The 19,365-nt window shown below is 40.3% G+C and overlaps 2 protein-coding genes across 7 annotated transcripts in view; one reads left to right on the forward strand and one right to left on the reverse strand.

Moving 5' to 3' along the window:
• PTGR2 (prostaglandin reductase 2) overlaps positions 1-6,855 on the forward strand; it is a 33,228-nt gene extending 26,373 nt beyond the window's left edge. For all 3 annotated transcript variants that reach the window (XM_058161975.1, XM_058161976.1, XM_058161977.1), the window contains exons 7-10: positions 248-369; positions 1,518-1,605; positions 1,913-1,952; positions 6,668-6,855. In XM_058161975.1, the coding sequence (XP_058017958.1) occupies positions 248-369; positions 1,518-1,605; positions 1,913-1,952; positions 6,668-6,732 (315 nt within the window). In that variant the 3' untranslated portion in view covers positions 6,733-6,855. The remainder of the gene's footprint in view (positions 1-247; positions 370-1,517; positions 1,606-1,912; positions 1,953-6,667) is intronic.
• Positions 6,856-12,140: 5,285 nt separating this feature from the next.
• TMEM62 (transmembrane protein 62) overlaps positions 12,141-19,365 on the reverse strand; it is a 29,125-nt gene continuing 21,900 nt past the window's right edge. For 3 of the 4 annotated variants that reach the window (XM_058161970.1, XM_058161973.1, XM_058161974.1), the window contains 2 exons: positions 16,909-17,027; positions 12,141-14,279 (listed from right to left, as the gene is read on the reverse strand). In XM_058161970.1, the coding sequence (XP_058017953.1) occupies positions 13,953-14,279; positions 16,909-17,027 (446 nt within the window). In that variant the 3' untranslated portion in view covers positions 12,141-13,952. The remainder of the gene's footprint in view (positions 14,280-16,908; positions 17,028-19,365) is intronic. The other variant, XM_058161971.1, reaches the window with a different exon arrangement.

Here is a 19,365-nt window from a genome sequence, read left to right on the forward strand (position 1 = left end):
ATATACTCTCACACAGCTTTGTTTTCTATAGGTGAGTCCTGGAATACTTTCCAGGATCTTCTGTAACATGCAGAGAAGCTGGATTTTAGTGTATAAGGTCTTAAGAATCCTAAATATGAAAGTATTCTATTGTCGTGAACCATTTCATCTCAGACTGAATGTCTTAACTTTCCCATCCATAATATTTGTAAAAAATACTCTAAGAAATACAAACTGCAATATTGCATTGTCTTTTTGTTTCCAACAGATGAATTCAAATAGCCATATTATTTTATGTGGTCAGATATCCCAATATAACAAGGACATGCCCTACCCACCTCCTTTACCTCCAGAGGTAGAAGAAATAAGGAAATCACGGAACATTACTAGGTATCTCTCCTCCAAATGAAACACTGAATAAAATCTGCCGAAATATGTGAATGGTTTTTTTTGTTCCAAAAATTGCCTTTCTAGATTGATGAACCATCTATGAAACAAGGTAACTCAAGTAATTACTGGAGTTGAACTTGCAGCTTTACAGAAAACTCTTGCCAGTGGACTATTGGTAAAAGCGCTTTGATAGAAAAAGAAAATGGGAAGGCTGACTTCCATATATACCGAGGAAAACTGGAGTTGGAACTACAATAACAAATAGATAGCTAACATAAAACTTTGTCAGTGGATAAATGTGACATGCTTCTAGTAGCTCTCAGTCTCTTAAATCATGCCCTTGAGTCTTACTGACTGGAGAATGAGAAACAATTTTGTGCTTTATTTGCACATTCCAAAGCTTCATCTGTTACCTGAGAAGATGAGGGCATTTAACAGATATTTGATCAGAAATTTAAAATGATGCAGCAGTATGCTGGTCCATCTTTCCCAGTCTGGTGTTTTTTAATATGAATTGTATTTGAATACTCCATTGTTCCCAGGGAGATTAGAACAGGGATTATTCAATTATTCTATTGCATTGGAAAGTTAATTATTCTCTGTTTGGAAATGTGTTTTTTGGAGTAGGCAAAGGATGGGCATTAAATTCACGTGTCAACTTTGGAATGGCACAGATGTAAAAGTTCTAGTGTCCCAATAGGCTATATTTCAGATGAACCATTTACACTGTTAAAATATTAGACCAATTGGATCATTTCCTGACCCTTTAAATTACCTTTGCTGGACTGTGTTGCCATTTCTATCTGCTGAAAGTAAGACAGAACATACTACTTGTTTCCATCCATGACAAATTTGTAGCTTCTCTTTCCCATAATGATTCTTAAAATTGGGAGTTGTTTGATCTGCTGAAGAAACAATCTCCCTCAAGTTTATTTTGGACTATAACCTATTGAATTATTATGTATGTAACTGTAAATATTTTTCTGTAAATGATGGTTACAGTTAGACTGGAAATTTAATTATTGCCCCTAAATATTTTCTATGAGAATGGTAATTGTTCCCCTTTGCACGTAAAATGGAATCAGAAAAGCATTTCGGAATGTTTTTAACATTTGACTGCTGTGAGATGTCAATTTCATTCTTCACAGAGAAAGATTCCTGGTTTTGAACTACATGGAGAAATTCTCAGCTAGCACTTTGCAGCTTTGTCAGTGGATCAAAGAAGGAAAATTGAAGGTATTATAAAAATCAATAGGTAAATTGCTCATGGCTGCAAGCAATCATTTTCTTTCATTGACATTTTCTTTCCTTATTTATTGGTGTTGCTGAAGCTGAATGAGCAAACTTATTTCACCTTATCTACAATGAATAGAGATGCTTTTTAGAAATCATCTGATTAGGCATAACTATCCGAAGAACTGAGATTACGAGTTTTGTTTTGATAATTTTCAACTGTCTTTAATGAAAGAAAAAAAAATACTAGGTTACATCAAAAGGGGAAAAAATAACCTTTAATGCTTTCTTTTAAAAAAAAAAAAAACAGGTCAAGGAGACAGTTGTGGAAGGCTTAGAAAACATTGGAGGTAAGAGATGGTTTCTTTCTTTTGAGTGTATGTCCTTGATTAAAATATATGGATACAGAAAGGTCCCCTGGTTTATTTCTGTTTCAAACAGCAATATTCTCTGACCCGAATCTGAATGTCATTGCCATTCACAGTTAAGGAATGCTAAATTTATTTCTTAATTAATGTGTTTTCATTTAAACTGAATGTGTTTAAATGTTAAATCTGTTGAATCTAAATTCTACAAAACTAATAGCTCTTAAAATATTGTCTTACTATTTCGGAACATTTTAGAAAATTTAAAGAAGCAACTGTTGTATGCTTCTTACACTATGAGTTTACAAGTAATTATCTGGCCTAATTTTATTTTTCACAGGAAATTCAACCTACCAAGCAATCAATAACCAACTCTTTATAACAAAATTTCTAGGGAGGTTATTAAGTTTTATTATATGTGAGTAGTTTGTATATAAACGAACGGGAAAATTACATCCATAATTTCTGCTACGATCATTTGTTTTGCCATAAATTGCGAGGAAAACAGTATTTTTAACAGCCATACTGTTTATTTATTTTATTTATTTATTATTCGTACTTTTATACCGCCCTATCTCCCTAGGGACTCAGGGCGGTTTACAGCCACTTAAAAAAACATATATATGTACAAGATAAAAACATTAAATTAAAAAACTTATTACATAGGCCGAATATTTAAAATAGAGCTATAAATAATAAACCCCATTTAAAACCAAATTTAAAATTTAAACATTTAAAATTTAAAATTCTAGTCCAGTCCTGCGCAGATAAATAGATGTGTCTTAAGCTCGCGGCGGAAGATTCGAAGGTCAGGAAGTTGGCGAAGTCCTGGGGGAAGCTCGTTCCAGAGGGTGGGGGCCCCCACAGAAAAGGCCCTTCCCCTGGGTGTCGCCAGTCGGCACTGCCTGGCCGACGGCACCCTGAGGAGTCCCTCTCTGTGAGAGCGCACGGGTCGGTGAGAGGCATTCGGTGGCAGCAGACGGTCCCGTAAGTAGCCCGGCCCTATGCCATGGAGCGCTTTGAAGATCATTACCAAAACCTTGAAGCGCACCCGGAAGGCCACAGGCAGCCAGTGCAGTCTGCGCAGGAGAGGTGTTACGTGGGAGCCACGAGGGGCTCCCTCTATCACCCGTGCAGCCGCATTCTGAACTACCTGGAGTTTCCGGGTGCTCCTCAAGGGGAGCCCCATGTAGAGAGCATTGCAGTAATCCAGACGAGATGTCACGAGAGCATGAGTGACCGTGCAAAGGGCATCCCGGTCTAGAAAGGGGCGCAACTGGCGAACCAGGCGAACCTGGTAAAAAGCTCTCCTGGAGACGGCCGTCAAATGGTCTTCGAAAGACAGCCGTCCATCCAGGAGGACGCCCAAGTTGCGCACCCTCTCCATTGGGGCCAATGACTCGCCCCCAACAGTCAGCCGCAGCTGCAGTTGACTGTACCGGGAAGCCGGCATCCACAGCCACTCAGTCTTGGAGGGATTGAGCTTGAGCCTGTTTGAGGAATGGAAGCTGAAATCCAATGTGGAACGCACCAGGTTGGGGAAGGCTGAGCAATCTAATTCTTGCAACTATAGGTAGAATTGAGGATCAAACTAAAAATTAATTAACGTAAGGGATTTCATTTGCTGACCTTATATCAAACGTTTGGCTTTTGTTTTGAAAAGAGAAAGGACCTGTATTACAACAACATGGAATTCAAATTGCATCCTATTAAGGCACCCATTACTATTTTCCATTATCAACTTTGTTAAAAGACAATTCCCCCTTTCTCAAGGGATTTTTGTTGGGCAGTAGACTAAGGTTTTCAGTTCGTCCTTTACCAATTTGTGAATTTTTCTTTTTGTGAGACTTATACTTTTAAAATATTGATACTCTTTTCCCTTAATCAAGGTAATTTACATACAAAAGAATATATAATAGAAGTAAGCCAATAGACAAACTACAGGTAGTCTTCGACTCACAACAGTTCATTTAGTGACTGTTTGAAGTTACAACAGGGTTGAAAGAAGTGACATGACTGTTTTTCACTTACGATCATTGCAGCATCCCTGTGGTCATGTAATCAAATCTGGGTGCTTGGCTACTGGTTCATATTTATAACGGTTGCAATTTCCTGGAGTCATGTGATCACCTTCTGTGACCTTCTGACAAACTCAATGGGGAAGCCAGATTCACTTAACAACCATATTATTAATTTAACAATTTAAGTGATTCAGCTGTGGCAAGAAAAGTCATAACTTTTGACTTAACAACAGAAATGTTGAGCTCAATTCGAGGATTGCCCGTAATGATTCATTCCATCAAGTCTGCATTCAAAGATCACGTAAAATATATTATTATGGACGTCCAGAAAGGAGGATGAAATCTTAGCCTCCATACATCACTTGAGAGCCTTAGGGCAATTGCAACAGCTGCTGGTTTTACCTCATGTCATGAGATAAAAACAAGAGTTGGAGCTGATCAGAGGATCTTAAATACCATGAGAGGTCAGAGGTGTCATATAAGAATATTGAATGCAAGGCCACAGCTCTAGAGGCCTTTAAAGATAAAAGAGTTATCTTTAATTTGGCCTGAAGGAACTGAGAGAACTGTTGCAGTTATCACAGTTCTGGGCATGTTTGAAAAGCCTGGAAGAAAAGGGGAGAAGAAACTAGAGGAACTATGTAAATGTGAGAGAGAAATGATGCTAAGAAACTCAAAAAATATATAGAAAGATATCATAGGAAGATATCTCCGGAAAAAAAAAGAATGCTAATTGAAGAATAAAAAGTTTTATTGAAAAAAAGTTCTTCCAAAGGCAGAGCCCTATGTGAGGAGGAGGGGATTTAGTCTACTATTGAGTAATACCTGAGGAATGTTAAGAAGAGGACAACCAAAAATGTTCATGAAAGGAAAGAGTATAAAGAGTGCTTACAAAAATTTGAGTTACAAATTTTCACGCATACGAACAAAGCTTCTGCAACTCCAAGCCAGAAGGTCCGGGAAAGCAGGAGGTGGTGGTGAAGGGCTAATTTACTGCATGCTACATGTATACGCTTGGCAGCACCGTCTCACATTGGGAAGTTAAATTTACCCATTTTGGATGCTACCCTTTCCTGCATGTTCACTGATCTCGTGGTTTAGTTTGCAATGTTCTTCAATTTATGTAATGGGTAAAATAAAAATTCTATATTTTTTATACTTGGACTTTCAAATAGCTTCTTGGAATGCAATCTGTTCATAAGTAGAGGACTGCTTGTATTCCAAAATTGAAAATCCACGAAGGCTATAAGTTATTAAATAATTTCTTAAATAATTAAATAAATACCTTCAGCAATAGAGCGGTCAATGCCTGGAATGCACTGCCTGATTCTGTGGTTTCATCCCAAAACTCCCAAAATTTTAACCTTAGACTGGCTACTGTTAACCTCACCCCATTCCTAAGAGGTCTGTAAGGGGCATGCATAAGAGCACCAGCATGCCTACATTCTGTCCTAATGTTCCCTTTAACTGTATTCATTTTACATATTCAGTTCATGCTTATACTTATATATATATCTAATACATACTTGACAAATAAATAAGTAAAATAAATTCTGAGCAATCAAGTACTTGCATTATCATTCTGTAACAATTGCACAAGAGTTTGGAATGCAGAATCAGCTGGTACAATTGCCATTGCTTTGCTTCAGCCTGGATCAGTGGAGATCTTCCTGGGGCTAGTCTTTGAGATAAAATTGCTCATGCAACCACATGAAAGAAAACACAGAGATTTAAAACTTGTACTGGCAAAGTGTGATGAAAACATTTATTTAGACTTTTATTTCATCATACTGAAGTACTTACTAGGTTGCAAAGGAGAGAAATGCCTATTTGTGTGGTCCTACATATATGCATATTTATAGATTCAAGCTAATAGTATACTTCCAATTATAGCAAATCCATGTTATCTGGACAATATGGAACTGATTTCTCATTGTCTACTTATAGGATTTGTTTAAACTATCCAGTCTAGCCTACACTTTCCAAATAGGTTTCCATCTATTTATTAACCAGATCCAAGCCTCCTTAGTTTGTTCAGGTCCAGTTAATATAAGCTAGTGCTGCTACTTGTACATTAGTGTATTAGAAGTATGCAATATAGAGAAATGAACTTCTGTGATACACTACCATACACTATATTAGCTAAATCAAGTGCTTTGTTGCTTTGAAAACAAGTTGCCTCTATCACCATAAACAAACTTATCAGTCTGAATACAGATTGCCTAACTTTATTATTTTTATAAAATTCAAGGCAGTGATATTCCAACAGCCAAACTATGAGGTGAGTTGGGTTGAGAATGAGCAACTTGTCCAAAGATGGCTTTCCTGGCTAAGATAAGAATAGATCTCACAGTCTCCTGCCGTCTAACCTGGTGCCTTAATCACTAGACCAGGGGTCTCCAATCTTGACAACTTTAAGCCTGGCGGACTTCAACTCCCAAAGCAAAGTTGGCTGAGGAATTCTGGGAGTTGAAGTCCTCCAGGCTTAAAGTTGCCAAGGTTGGAGACCCCTGCACTAGACTAAACTGGCTGTCTTTAAAACCATGGGCTGATTATTGAAGGAAAAGTAACGTTATTTTGTACATTTAAGTCAATTCAGAAACCGTTTGTATTTAAAATTAAAACACAAATGTAAAGTATTTCAGCTTTTGAATTATTTTAATTTTTTTCCTCTTACAGCTGCTTTCGTGTCTATGATGAGTGGAGGTAACATTGGAAAACAGATAGTGCTTGTTTCCAAATAAAAACCACTTCTGATCTATTTTGTGTCTAGCAAGAAAAGAAATATTTGCATAAGCCTGGAATGAATTTATCCTTTGTATCTGTATCCCATTTTAGGGATTAGTAAAATCTTTTGAATCTCTTAATTTTTTTCTAAGTTCTTTTTGGGGGGGTTTCTTCCATCTCTTCAAGAATTTTTTTTCCAGTCAAAATGTGATTCCTAGCCGTTAGTAACAAATGATAAAACATTGCTCTACCATTGCTACAGAAATATAAACTATGTGCATATAATATAAAACTAAGATTAGTTTTAGCTGTTTGAACAAATGTTTGCAAGCAAATTATGTCTTATTTGACCAATTTCTAATTTGGTTTTCTTCTGCCTTTGTTAATATCTAGGAAAAAATTTCCTAATAACACTAGTAGTATTTCTCAGTTTGAAGATAAATGTAAGCCATAGTTGAAGCAGCTAGGATTTGGTAACCATCTTCAAAATGTTCAAGTTTTTTAAAAATAAACTAAGGCTTACTCCCTGGAAGTAAGCAAACCAATTAAGATATACCATATACTGACTAATGTCCTGGTATGTATAAGCCAGGCTCTAATCATTACTGAAAGTGAAACAATGAGAAACTTTTCTTGAACACAATACAACTGTTAAAATGTATTTGCTAATGTATGGCTTGGACTCTTCTGTGATACTGTTCTTTCTCATGCATTAATAGTGAATGAGTGCTGTTCCTATTTTCCCTAACATTTCACTGTTACATATATTTATTTAAATTAGAACACTAAACAAAAGGAGACATTTCCTAATTATACGACTATGTCATGGCATAAAAAACCCCTTCTTTACACTTTATGTCCAAATGTTCCAGTTTGCAAAATCCAATGTAGTGCAATGACCACAAGAATTTACAAAGGAAGAAGCCCCTTCTCTGAATTTCCTTGTGATAAAGAAAAAATGTGATAGGGAAGCTTTTAATAATTTGTGAAACAAAAGTTTGCAGCAAAACCTTTTCCACGCAGTACCTTTTCCATTCCATATCCGTGGGTTCTTCATTGTCAGGTAAACAAGAAAGTAGCAAACAAGGCATCTGCAGACACAGCACTGTATCACTAATACAGGTAGTCCTCGACCTATGACAATTGAACCCAAAAATTACTTTGCTAAGCGAGACAAATGAATTTTGTCCCATTTTTTGATCTTTCTTGCCACAGTTGTTAACTGAAATCATTGCAATTGTTAAGTTAGTAACACGGTTGTTTAGTGAATCTGGGTTCTCCATTGACTTTTAGTATCAGAAGGTTGCAAAAGTTGATCACGTGATCCCAGGACACTGCAACCATCATAAATATGAGTCAGTTGCCAAGCGCCTGAATTTTGATCACATAACCATGGAGATCCTCAACGGTCATAAGTGTGAAAAATGGTTATAAGTCACTTTTTTCAGTGCCATTGTAACTTCGAACAATCACTAAATGAACTGTTGTAACTCTAGGACTACCTGTACTCCAGTAGGAATTTTTTACCCTGCAATTCTTACATACTTATCTGAATCAAATCCTAGTGAATTCTGTACAAATTACTTTTAAGTAGACATGAGAATGGTTATATGTATCAATCAACAGGTTAACATTTTCAGATAAGACGGGAAAATGTTAGCAAATACAAGATTGGAATAAATATAGTACACCAAAGCATTTTATTACAACAGAGACAAATTATGAAATTTGAAAAAAATACTGAATAAAAAGAAATAAAAGTGCAATGTATATTCAGACTCAGCCCATACATATTAAATTAACAATGGGGCACAAACCAGAGGTAATATTTGTGTATTTATTGTGTGTACATTAGAAGAAAAAATGGCTGAGGCACACTCCTTTACAATACATACACATAGTTCCAGCCATATCATGTGCAAGATTATATAGAGTATTATAACTACATCTCTTGAATTATTTTCAGTAAACATATAAACATGCTATGATTTGACCCATCAGCCATACCCATCCGAATCATAAACTCTGAATCCTGGAGGCTGAAAAACATCAGTTATTGATTATGGCATAAGATATATTGTATTGGACATTTAGAGACAGACTTTTGCAAGGTTTAGCCATTATTTATTTATTTATTTTATTTATTATTTAAATTTATATACCGCCCTATCTCCCAAAGGACTCAGGGCGGTTCACAGGCATATAAAACATCGATACACAAAATTAAAATAATCTTTAAAAAACTTATTCCAATGCCCTATCATTAAAAATAGAAATATAAATATTAAAATCAATTTAAAACCCCTATAAAATTTAAAATCTAAGCCAGTCCTGCACAGATGAATAAATGTGTCTTGAGCTCGCGACGGAAGGTACGAAGGTCCGAAAGTTGACGGAGTCCTGGGGGGAGCTTGTTCCAGAGGGCGGGAGCCCCCACAGAGAAGGCCCTTCCCCTGGGCGTCGCCAGACGACACTGCCTAGCTGACGGCACCCTGAGGAGTCCCTCCCTGTGAGAGCGCACGGGTCGGTGAGAGGTATCTGGTCGCAGTAGGCGGTCCCGTAGATAACCCGGCCCTATGCCATGGAGCGCTTTAAAGGTGGTCACCAAAACCTTGAAGCGCACCCGGAAGGCCACAGGTAGCCAGTGCAGCCTGCGCAGGATGGGTGTTATGCGGGAGCCACGAGGGGCTCCATCTATCACCCGCAGCCGCATTCTGACTAACTGTAGCCTCCGGATGCCCTTCAAGGGAGCCCCATGTAGAGAGCGTTGCAGTAATCCAGGCGAGACGTCACGAGGGCGTGAGTGACCGTGCATAGGGCCTCCCGGTCCAGAAAGGGGCGCAACTGGCGCACCAGGCGAACCTGGTAGAACGCTCTCCTGGAGACGGCCGTCAAATGATCTTCTAGAGACAGCCGCTCATCCAGGAGGACGCCTAAGTTGCGCACCCTCTCCCTCCGGGCCAGTGGCTCGCCACCGATGGTCAGCCGCGATTTAGCTGACTGTACCGGGATGCCGGCATCCACAGCCACTCTGTCTTGGAGGATTGAGCTTGAGCCTGTTTCTCCCCATCCAGACCCGTCGGCCTCCAGACACCGGGACAGCACTTGATAACCGTTGGGGTGGTCCGGTGTGAAAAGTACAGCTGGGTGTCATCCGCATACAGCTGGTACTTCACACGAAACCACTGATGATCTCACCCAGCGGCTTCATGTAGATAAAGAACAGAAGGGCGAGAGATCGACCCCGCGGCACCCCACAAGTGAGGCGCCTCGGGGCCGACCTCTGCCCCTGTCAACACCGACTGCGACCGGTCGGAGAGATAGGAGGAGAACCACCGATAAACGGTGCCTCCCACTCCCAATCCTCCAATCGGCGCAGCAGGATACCATGGTCGATGGTATCGAAAGCCGCTGAGAGGTCTAATAGGACCAGGGCAGAGGAACAACCCCTATCCCTGGCCCTCCAGAGATCATCCACCAACGCGACCAAAGCCGTCTCCGTGCTGTAACCGGTCGGAAACCGGACTGAACGGGTCTAGATAGACAGTTTCATCCAGGTGCAAGGGAAACTGATATGCCACCATATTTCTACAACCTTCGCCAAGCGAAGGTTGGAGACCGACGATAATTACCTAAAACAGCCGGGTCCAGGAAGGCTTCTTGAGGAGGGCCTCACCACCGCCTCTTTCAAGGCGGCCGGAAAGACTCCTCCACCAAAGAAGCGCCAGAATCGCCTGGAGCCAGCCTCGTGTCACCTCCTGCGTGGCCAGCACCAACCAGGAGGGGCACGGGTCCAGTAAACATGTGGTGGCATTCAGCCTCCCCAACAACCTGTCCATGTCCTCGGGAGCGACAGGGTCAAACTCATCCCATACAATGTCACCAAGACCGCCCTCAGCCGTCTCACCCGTATCACCGCAATCTTGGTCCAAACCATCCCGAAGCTGAACGATTTTATCGTATAGATAACCGTTAAACTCCTCAGCACGTCCCTGCAACGGGTCATCCCGCTCCCCCTGATGTAGGAGGGAGCGGGTCACCCGAAACAGGGCGGCTGGGCGGTTATCTGCCGATGCAATGAGGGAGGAGGCGTAGGTACGCCTCGCTTCCCTCATTGCCACTAGGTAAGCCCTAGTATAGGACTTCACTAGTGTCCGATCAGCTTCTGAACGGCTAGACCTCCAGGAACTCTCTAGGCGTCTTCTCCGGCGCTTCATCCCTCTCAGCTCCTCGGAGAACCAAGGGGCTGGTTGGGACCTGCGCCGGGTCAGAGGCCGCAAAGGCACGACCCGGTCTAAGGCCCCCGCCGCGGCCCGTTCCCAGGCCGCAACAAGTTCCTCAGCCGAGCCGTGTGCCAGACCCTCAGGAAATGGCCCAAGCTCCGTCCGGAACCCCTCCGGGTCCACCAGGCGCCTGGGACGGAACCAACGTGTCGGCTCCGTCTCCCTGCGGTGATGAATGGCGGTCAGAAAGTCCAGACGAAGAAGAGAGTGATCTGACCATGACAAAGGTTCAATGACTATTTCCTTTAAGTCCAGATCTCTCAACCACTGACCAGAGACAAAAATCAAGTCCAGAGTGCCACCCCCAACGTGAGTGGGCCGATCAACTACTTGGGTCAGGTCCAAGGCCGTCATGGAAGCCATGAACTCCCGAGCTACCGTCGATGACGAGCCGGACGATGGCAAGTTAAAGTCCCCCACGACTAAAAGTCTGGGGGTCTCAACTGCCACCCCAGCAAGCACCTCCAGGAGCTCGGGCAGGGCAGCTGTCACGTAGCAAGGAGCCAGGTACGCCACCAGCAAGCCCATCTGACATCTATGACCCCATCTCACAAAGAGGGATTCGCACCCGCAATCTGAGGTACAGTGGTCTCCTCGGCTCTAGACTCTCTAATCACAACCGCCACCCCACCACCCCTACCCTGGCCCTCGGCTGATGAAATGCTCGAAACCCGTGGGCACATCTGAACAAGGGCACGCCTTCTGGGCCCAACCAGGTCTCCATGCGCCCATAAGGTCCGCGGCACCCCTGAATAAGATCGTGAATTAGGGGGCCTTATTGGCCACGGACCGTGCATTGCATAACATCAGCCAAGGCCAGGGCCCTGAGGATCCTGACCATCCGGGAACGGGAGAAGTTTGAGGGCTCGGGCGCGATCGCCTGTAAGCATCGAGCGCACCCCTAACACGATATGAGCCCCACTTCCGCCATATCTGCCCCTCCCCTTACCGTGGAAATAGCACCACCCTCCACCAATGGAACACCGACTCCCCATGACCTCGGACCCACCAACCCCGCCACGAGCATGTGCAGGAACTGACTCCCCGACGGGTTACCCCAACACCCACCCCTTCCTCCCACCCCCAACCCAAGCCCGCCGGTTTCCTTCCCCTTAAAATCCCTTTAAAACTCCCTTAAAAATCTATTAAAACAGCCAATTAAAAAACCCCTAAGCCTCCTATTTTTCGCATGCCACCTCTCGGGACTCCAAAGCCCGTCCTCAAGGTGGGCCCTCGATAATCTGGAGGGCCAGACCCGCGAGAGAGGGGCATCTCGCAGGGCAAGAAGGTCAGCCGCAGTAAATGTTCGCATCACTGAGACGGTCCGGGCAAGGCCCATCCTGGGCTGGTCAAGTTGGCAACAAAAGTCATAACAGATGATAAAATGACCATGACCAGTCTGTCCTGATGGGAAATAGTTCGAGATAATCCATGTGCGGTAGATGACAAAACCGCTGACTCAGTCAGTTCACCACCCCATACAAACGACCTGGGGTGGGCTAAGGAAGAAAGAGGAGAGGCACGATGGTAGGGATGTTATAAAGATGGTAAATAGTGGAGGGGTGTCCGCTGGACCCGCGGGTCTTCCTCCGGCGCTGTTATCAGTATTATCAGTAGGTGCTCATTTTATTCACGTATAGTTCTATAATTGACTCATTTTCATATAAGTATAGCAAATACTTTATAAGTATAGCAAAAACTATATTTTCTGCATTCATTTTTTAACAAGATGCAGCACATTCTATTTTTTACTGATTATCTCAGTTCCTGCATGACAAAACTGAAGAACACATTTTATTTCAATCTCATTGCGATCTCATTCAGCATAATAGTCATGAACCAAGAAAATCAGCAATATCCCACAGCAACCAATTGCTAATAAGCTACATTGATCTAAGTAATACATTTGCAACATTAATACTGGCAATAATCCAGAAAACTTTACAAGAAATCATGTGCATTTTAGTAGATTCCTGCCTACCTGAAATTACTAGAGGAAACCAGCAGGAATTTGACATAAAGCTATCTTCCATATACAAGTGTGCAGAAGGCACAAACATTTTCATTTTTATTTGAATTCATATATTAAACCATAGCTTTTACCTATATGGTTTGTTTAAGCATTAATTATTTGAAAAAAAACCCACTTATTTGTTAAGTTCACACAATATGCTAAATCAAAATAAAACAGTTTAGTTTTAATTCAGTTTGTAAGTCACATGGCCAAGTCTGCACAGCGTACTCTGATTCTGAAGACAGATGGGAAGTAGAGAGGATATACCTGAAGCAAAGACAATGCCTTTCATTAACTCTGATTACGAGTCTTAACGGGCACGTCTATTGCAATCATTTTGGGCATCATACTAACAACTCAGAAATTACAGACTCTTGTTATAAATAATATCCAAAGCAATTATATTTTTTCTTGTCATGAAATCTGTTACAGTAAAATATATATAAACAAAAACTACAGAACTTTTGTTAAAACCCAGGACAGTTTGAAAAACATTTTTTAAAAAATGGAGACTCGAGTTGGGGAAAGGACTGAGTTTGAAAAGGAAAATGGGCAAAGGTGATTGACATGACTTAACAGGCCTTCAATTAGGGCTGAGTAAGTTACAATTCGGCAAAGGGCAAATATCCCATGTTTAGATAAATCATCTGATAGAGAAACACACAAAAGTAGAAACAATTACAAAACATTACAATAGTCCATAAATTTTGTCTAGAATTAAAACAGTATGATGTCAAAATCAGTATTAATATAAATATAATAAAGCAGTTCCTGAGGCAAATAGTGTCACAGAGCAGCACAGAAGTGGTTTCATGGCAATCCTGAACCTTCATTGTCTATGCAATCAGAACATAAGACATACAAACTGGAAGTAGTTCACAGCTTTATCACTTAACAGTTTAAGTGAACATATACTTCAGGCTCCTGAAAAAAGGAAGCATCAGGAAGTTTGGTAGTTCTTCATATCTACCATAAAAGTTCTCAGCAAAATAGATTCCATTGCCCAAATTCTGTAGACCAGGAAGAGGGTTAGTGCAACAACCCAAGTTTTCATTGGAGAGAAAAAAAAAGAAAGCGTTCCATATGTCTTCAGTAAGAAGTAACAGGAAAAGACTTGCCAGTAAAATAGAAGTGACATGATTAAATGGATTGGCACAGTCCAATATGGTTTGATGAGATACAGATGAGAACGAAAACACTGGCCTTGGCAACGCAGCAATAGGCACCAACATGTGTACGCCATCAGTGGTAAGTTGAAAAATAACACCTATCAAACAAAAACATTCTCAGAGCACATGCAGAAATATAAATACATAAAATTACTCTGAATACTTGGCACATGAAGCCATAAATAAAATGTACATATAGTAGATCTGTAATAGTATATAGGAATGACAGGCTGTAACTTTACAATGAAGTAGCATTAGCTCATCTGGCCATGTTCCGTGTCTGGTTTTCCTTGCATGATTGACAAGATCTCAGCCTCTTATAGCAAGGTTTCATCTAGCTATACTAACTAAGCTGTAACTAAGCTGGTAACTAAGAAAACTAGCAAATTCGACAATAAATAGCCACTTTCTTCCTGGAACAGTTAAAACATTGCCCTATCTAAATTTTATCTTTCAGTTTTGTATACTATGAACTTCAGAATTTTACAATAAGCTGAAAAGCATCAATTTTTAAAAAATTATACCCTCATATATTAAACAATATGTTACACACTTCAGTGGGAGAACACTTGTGGATTTAGCACACTCTGAAAACCATTTATCATATATATTAAAAAAAGAATTGATGAATTTATTGTCAAATAGTGGGGAATTAAAAATACTTGTGAAAGAGAAGCTCATTCATATTTCTCACCAGGAAGTTCTGTTGATCACAACAAAAAGGTAGCGGGTGCTGTGGGCCCATGGCAGGAAACTAGCCTACATCACTGTTTTTCAAACTTGGCTACTTTAAGATGCGCGGCTGTGGACTTCAATTCTGGGAGTTGAAGTTCTCATAACTTAAAGTTGCCGAGTTTGGGGAAAAAATGACCTACCAATAAAGGAGAATATTTGTAACTCAGAATTGAAATGAGTGCTTTCTGAGCTTGGTTGTTTTCTTGCATGTGTTTCATTATCCAAACTAGGTAACATCTTGTTACGATGTTTCCTTGTTTGCGTAATGAAACATCTGCAAGAAAACAACCAAGTTCAGAGAGCACCAAGGACTCCTCAAAATGACCTATAATTAACTTTTAAACAATAAAAAAAAAATGAGGTTATAGCTGTCCCCAAGTCAAATAAAATCTGCAATTACAAAAGGTTTTTCCACTAGGAAAATACAGAAAGTTGGCTTAATATACAGAAATACAATTTCAAAATAGAACTTTAGCAGTATCAACAGATCTTCATATGAGATAAAATGGAAAAAGCAGATCAAGCCTCAAGCAAATCTATTTATTCAGGGAGATGTCCATAAAATTCTCTCTGTGGAACTGTTCTGACAAATGTTCAAAATTTCTTCTTGTGTAAAGCTGCAACAATCAGGCCCATTTCACATTTATTTATTTATTCCCTTATTTGAACTTCAGTGACTGATCTGTGGATATGTCTTGAAATGCAGGAGATTATAAAATCCTATAAGGCAGTGATGGCTAACCTTTTCTGGACTGAGTGCCCAAAGCGCCCATGTCCGAACTCCCAAAATGCAATGCATGCACTGTTCCTGTGCATGCGCCCCCCCACGCATGTGCGTGCCCCCTGCATACGCCCTGCTCCCATGCATGAGCATGTAGACCTCCCGCATGGGCCTCGCCCCATACTTGCATGTGTGTGTCCCTCTGCACGCATTCACGGCAGAGACCCGAAGAGCAGCTGGCCAGCAGGAGGTACACACGCATGCGCAGTGGAGCTGAACTGAGGCAATGGCTCACATGCATCAGAGAGGGGGCTGCGTGCCACCTCTGGCACACGTGCCATCATGGCTATAAGGACTAGGGCCCAATTACTTGAAAGTGTGTCTCCTTTTTCAGGATTACAAGAAGTGCAGCCTGGAGGTGTGGGGCCCAAATGGTTGCCTTTCATTTCCCATTTACCCTGCCCCCTTGACAAAGCTGACTTCCCCCTCCTCTGTAGTATGCTTGGCTATTTATAGTTGCCCTGCATTTTACTAAAATGGGGCTGTCATTTGCATCCACAAGTGGGTTAGCAGGGACACAGGAAAGAATCTCTTGACAGAAGTAGCAAGACTTACTTCCTTGGTAGATTTATTGGTCCCTCTTTAAGCTATTGGTAAATTGCCAAAATGTTTTTATTTTGTCCAATACTTGGCTTTCCCGCTACAAATATTTGTAATATAGGTCTCAGTTCTTTTGTCTGTCATTACGGTTTTTGTGTGATTTTTTTTTTGGTAAATAAATATAAATAAGTGCCATGGCAATAAATAAGTGCCATGGCAATCTTACTGTCAAAAGGCAGAAAAGGGAGGGAAACATAAGCTCTAAACCAGGGGTGTCCAAACTTGGCCCCTTGAAGAGGGGTGAAATTCAACTCCCAGAATTCCCCAGCCAGCATAAGCTATAAATATGAGCAAGTTGCTGGCTGGGGAATTCTGGGAGCTGAAGTCCACCACTCTTCAAGGGGCCAAGTTTGGACATCCCTGCTCTAAACAAATACATAGCTACTCCAACATTATGCTATGGAATTAAAAATTACATGGAAAGTTAAATTTGTTCTGAAGAAATTGTATAAATCTGAATAGTCTACTAAATGTACTACTGGAAGCTTGCTATAATCATATTAACAAGCAATGCTGTCTCTAAGGTTTTTTAAAAAATCTTGTAACATATTTAATTATTGGGAAAAAAAAGATCAGAAAATTGTTATCAAAAACTATGCTGGGAGTCCTACCTGTAAAATTCCAACAAGGAAGGTTGAGCTGCCTTCAAAGAACTGGCCATTAACAATTAACCCAAAGGAAAAGCAGGCACCCACATGGCCCTCTACAAGCTCACCAATGAACCAGGGTCCTGATAGGGAGAAAAATTGTATTATATTAAGCATAGCCAGAGCAGGGGTGAAATCCAGCAGGTTTTGCCAGATTCTGGAGAACCGGCGGAAATTTTGAGTAGTTCGGAGAATCAGCAAATTCCACCTCTTGCTGGCCCCAGAGTGGGGTGGGAATGGGGATTATGCAGTATCCTTCCCCTGCCACACCTACCATGCCACTCCCAACAAGCCACACCACGCCACACCACGCCCACAGAACCAGTAGTAAAAAAAATTGGGATTTCACCATTGATCCAGAGTGTTAAATAAATATTTTTCCAGTTTGAAATCCTTGCTAATAATCACTAGGACAAAAAGATCCATGCAGGTAACTAACTCCTGTAAATAATGCCATTTGATCAGTATAATCTATTCAGTTAATTAATTCACATATCAAACTATGCCTTGGGCACAATATTATATAGTATGATTTTTAAACTCCAATGGAAATGGTTTGTTCATCAAGTTGAATCAGAACCAAACCAACCACATTATTGTGATTATTGTGATGGGTGAATTTAGTGAGTAAGGTTTTTAAAATTAGACATACAGGATTGTAAAAATGTTTATATATGTTATTATTTCTTTGAGTTTTGTAAGAGAAATCACAAACTTTACAATATACAAATACAAATATTTTAAAATATAACTTTTACTCTCAAAATAAGCGTTTCTAAACAGACGCTGTGTTCCAATAAATAGATACGATTAAGAAATGTGGATTTGGCCATCACTTCTGTCATGGACTCAGTGGCCAAATCAATTTCTTTTATGTACACTGAGAGCATATGCACCAAGACAAATTCCTTGTGTGTCCAATCACACTTGGCCAATAAAAAAATTCTATTCTATTCTATTCTATTCTATTCTAAAAAACAGAGATACATTAGAAGCTCCATCAAAAGCAGCAAACTGTAATATTGAAAAATATAAAGAGTGAAGATTCGAGCAAAATTATCAGAAACATCTCAGTTTTGAGCAAGGATGCTTTTACTATTATTATTATTATTATTATTATTATTATTATTATTATTATTATTATTATTATTATTATTATTATTATTATTATTATTATTTTATTCATTAAATATGAAACTTAGTCAACTGAACATTCAAAAATGCATCACAACTACCATTGACTGGTGCTAATGGTTGATATGGGTTGCTGCTAGTGTCCTAGGTATCAACCAAGTACCTTCTTTTTTTTTTCTTTTTTCTTTTAATTTGCATTTATATCCCGCCCTTCTCCAGGGCGGCTTACACTATGTCAGGCAATAGTCTTCATCCAATTGTATACTATATACAAAGTCAACTTATTGCCCCCCAACAATCTGGGTCCTCATTTTACCTACCTTATAAAGGATGGAAGGCTGAGTCAACCTTGGGCCTGGTGGGACTTGAACCTGCAATATTGCAGGCAGTTGCTGTTAATAACAGGCTGCATTAGCCTGATGAGCCACCAGGAGCCCTAAGCCCTAACTTCTTAAGATGTACGATGTACCAAGTAGCACAGTTTTTTGCAGTTCCACTAGTGTTATTGCAGGAAGCTGCAATTTGTTCATGTATCTTATAAAATTCTTGGACATGGTACCAAGTGCCCCGATGACAATGGGTATCACTTTATTATTGTTATTTTTATTATTATTTATTAAATTTTTATCAGTGCAAAGCCTGACAAGAGACAGTCCCCAATTTATGACCACAACTGGGACCAAAGCTACGCAATATGATTGTAAAGTGAGTCGTATGCAATTTTATGAATTTTTTTGTCATGGTTATTAAGCAGATCACTGTGGTCATTAAGCAAATCAAGTGACTGCAGAGAAACTGCAATGGTTGTAAGTGTGAGGACTAGTCACCAGTCACTTTTTAGCATTGTCGTATCTTCAAATGGTCATTAAATTAATAGTCGTAAGTACAGGACTACCCGTGTATGCTTCTCAATAATCCTATACCCAGGAATCCTTGGCAAACTACTGCATACAAAGCTCACCATTTTTATTTCTTCTTGGTATGTAGTGCCTAAGAAATCATTTCACATGTATCAGTTAAGCATAAGAGAAAGACTAGTTAGATCTTGAATTAACAGATTAAACGAATTGAATGGAGGGCTTTCAGAAAATTACAGGACTATAAAATAGACTGAGAAGCTGAAAAACTATCCTGGAAAAGAGCAAGAGTCAACTGTTCCTATACTGCAGTCAAGAAAACAATCTATTATCCATAGTCTACAGGTAGTCCTCGACTTACAACAGTTCTTTTTCTGACAGTTCGAAGTTACAACGGCACTGGAAAAAGTGAGTTATATAACCATTCTCA

The sequence above is a fragment of the Ahaetulla prasina genome, chromosome 1 (assembly GCF_028640845.1).
Source record: "Ahaetulla prasina isolate Xishuangbanna chromosome 1, ASM2864084v1, whole genome shotgun sequence".
NCBI lineage: Eukaryota > Metazoa > Chordata > Lepidosauria > Squamata > Colubridae > Ahaetulla > Ahaetulla prasina.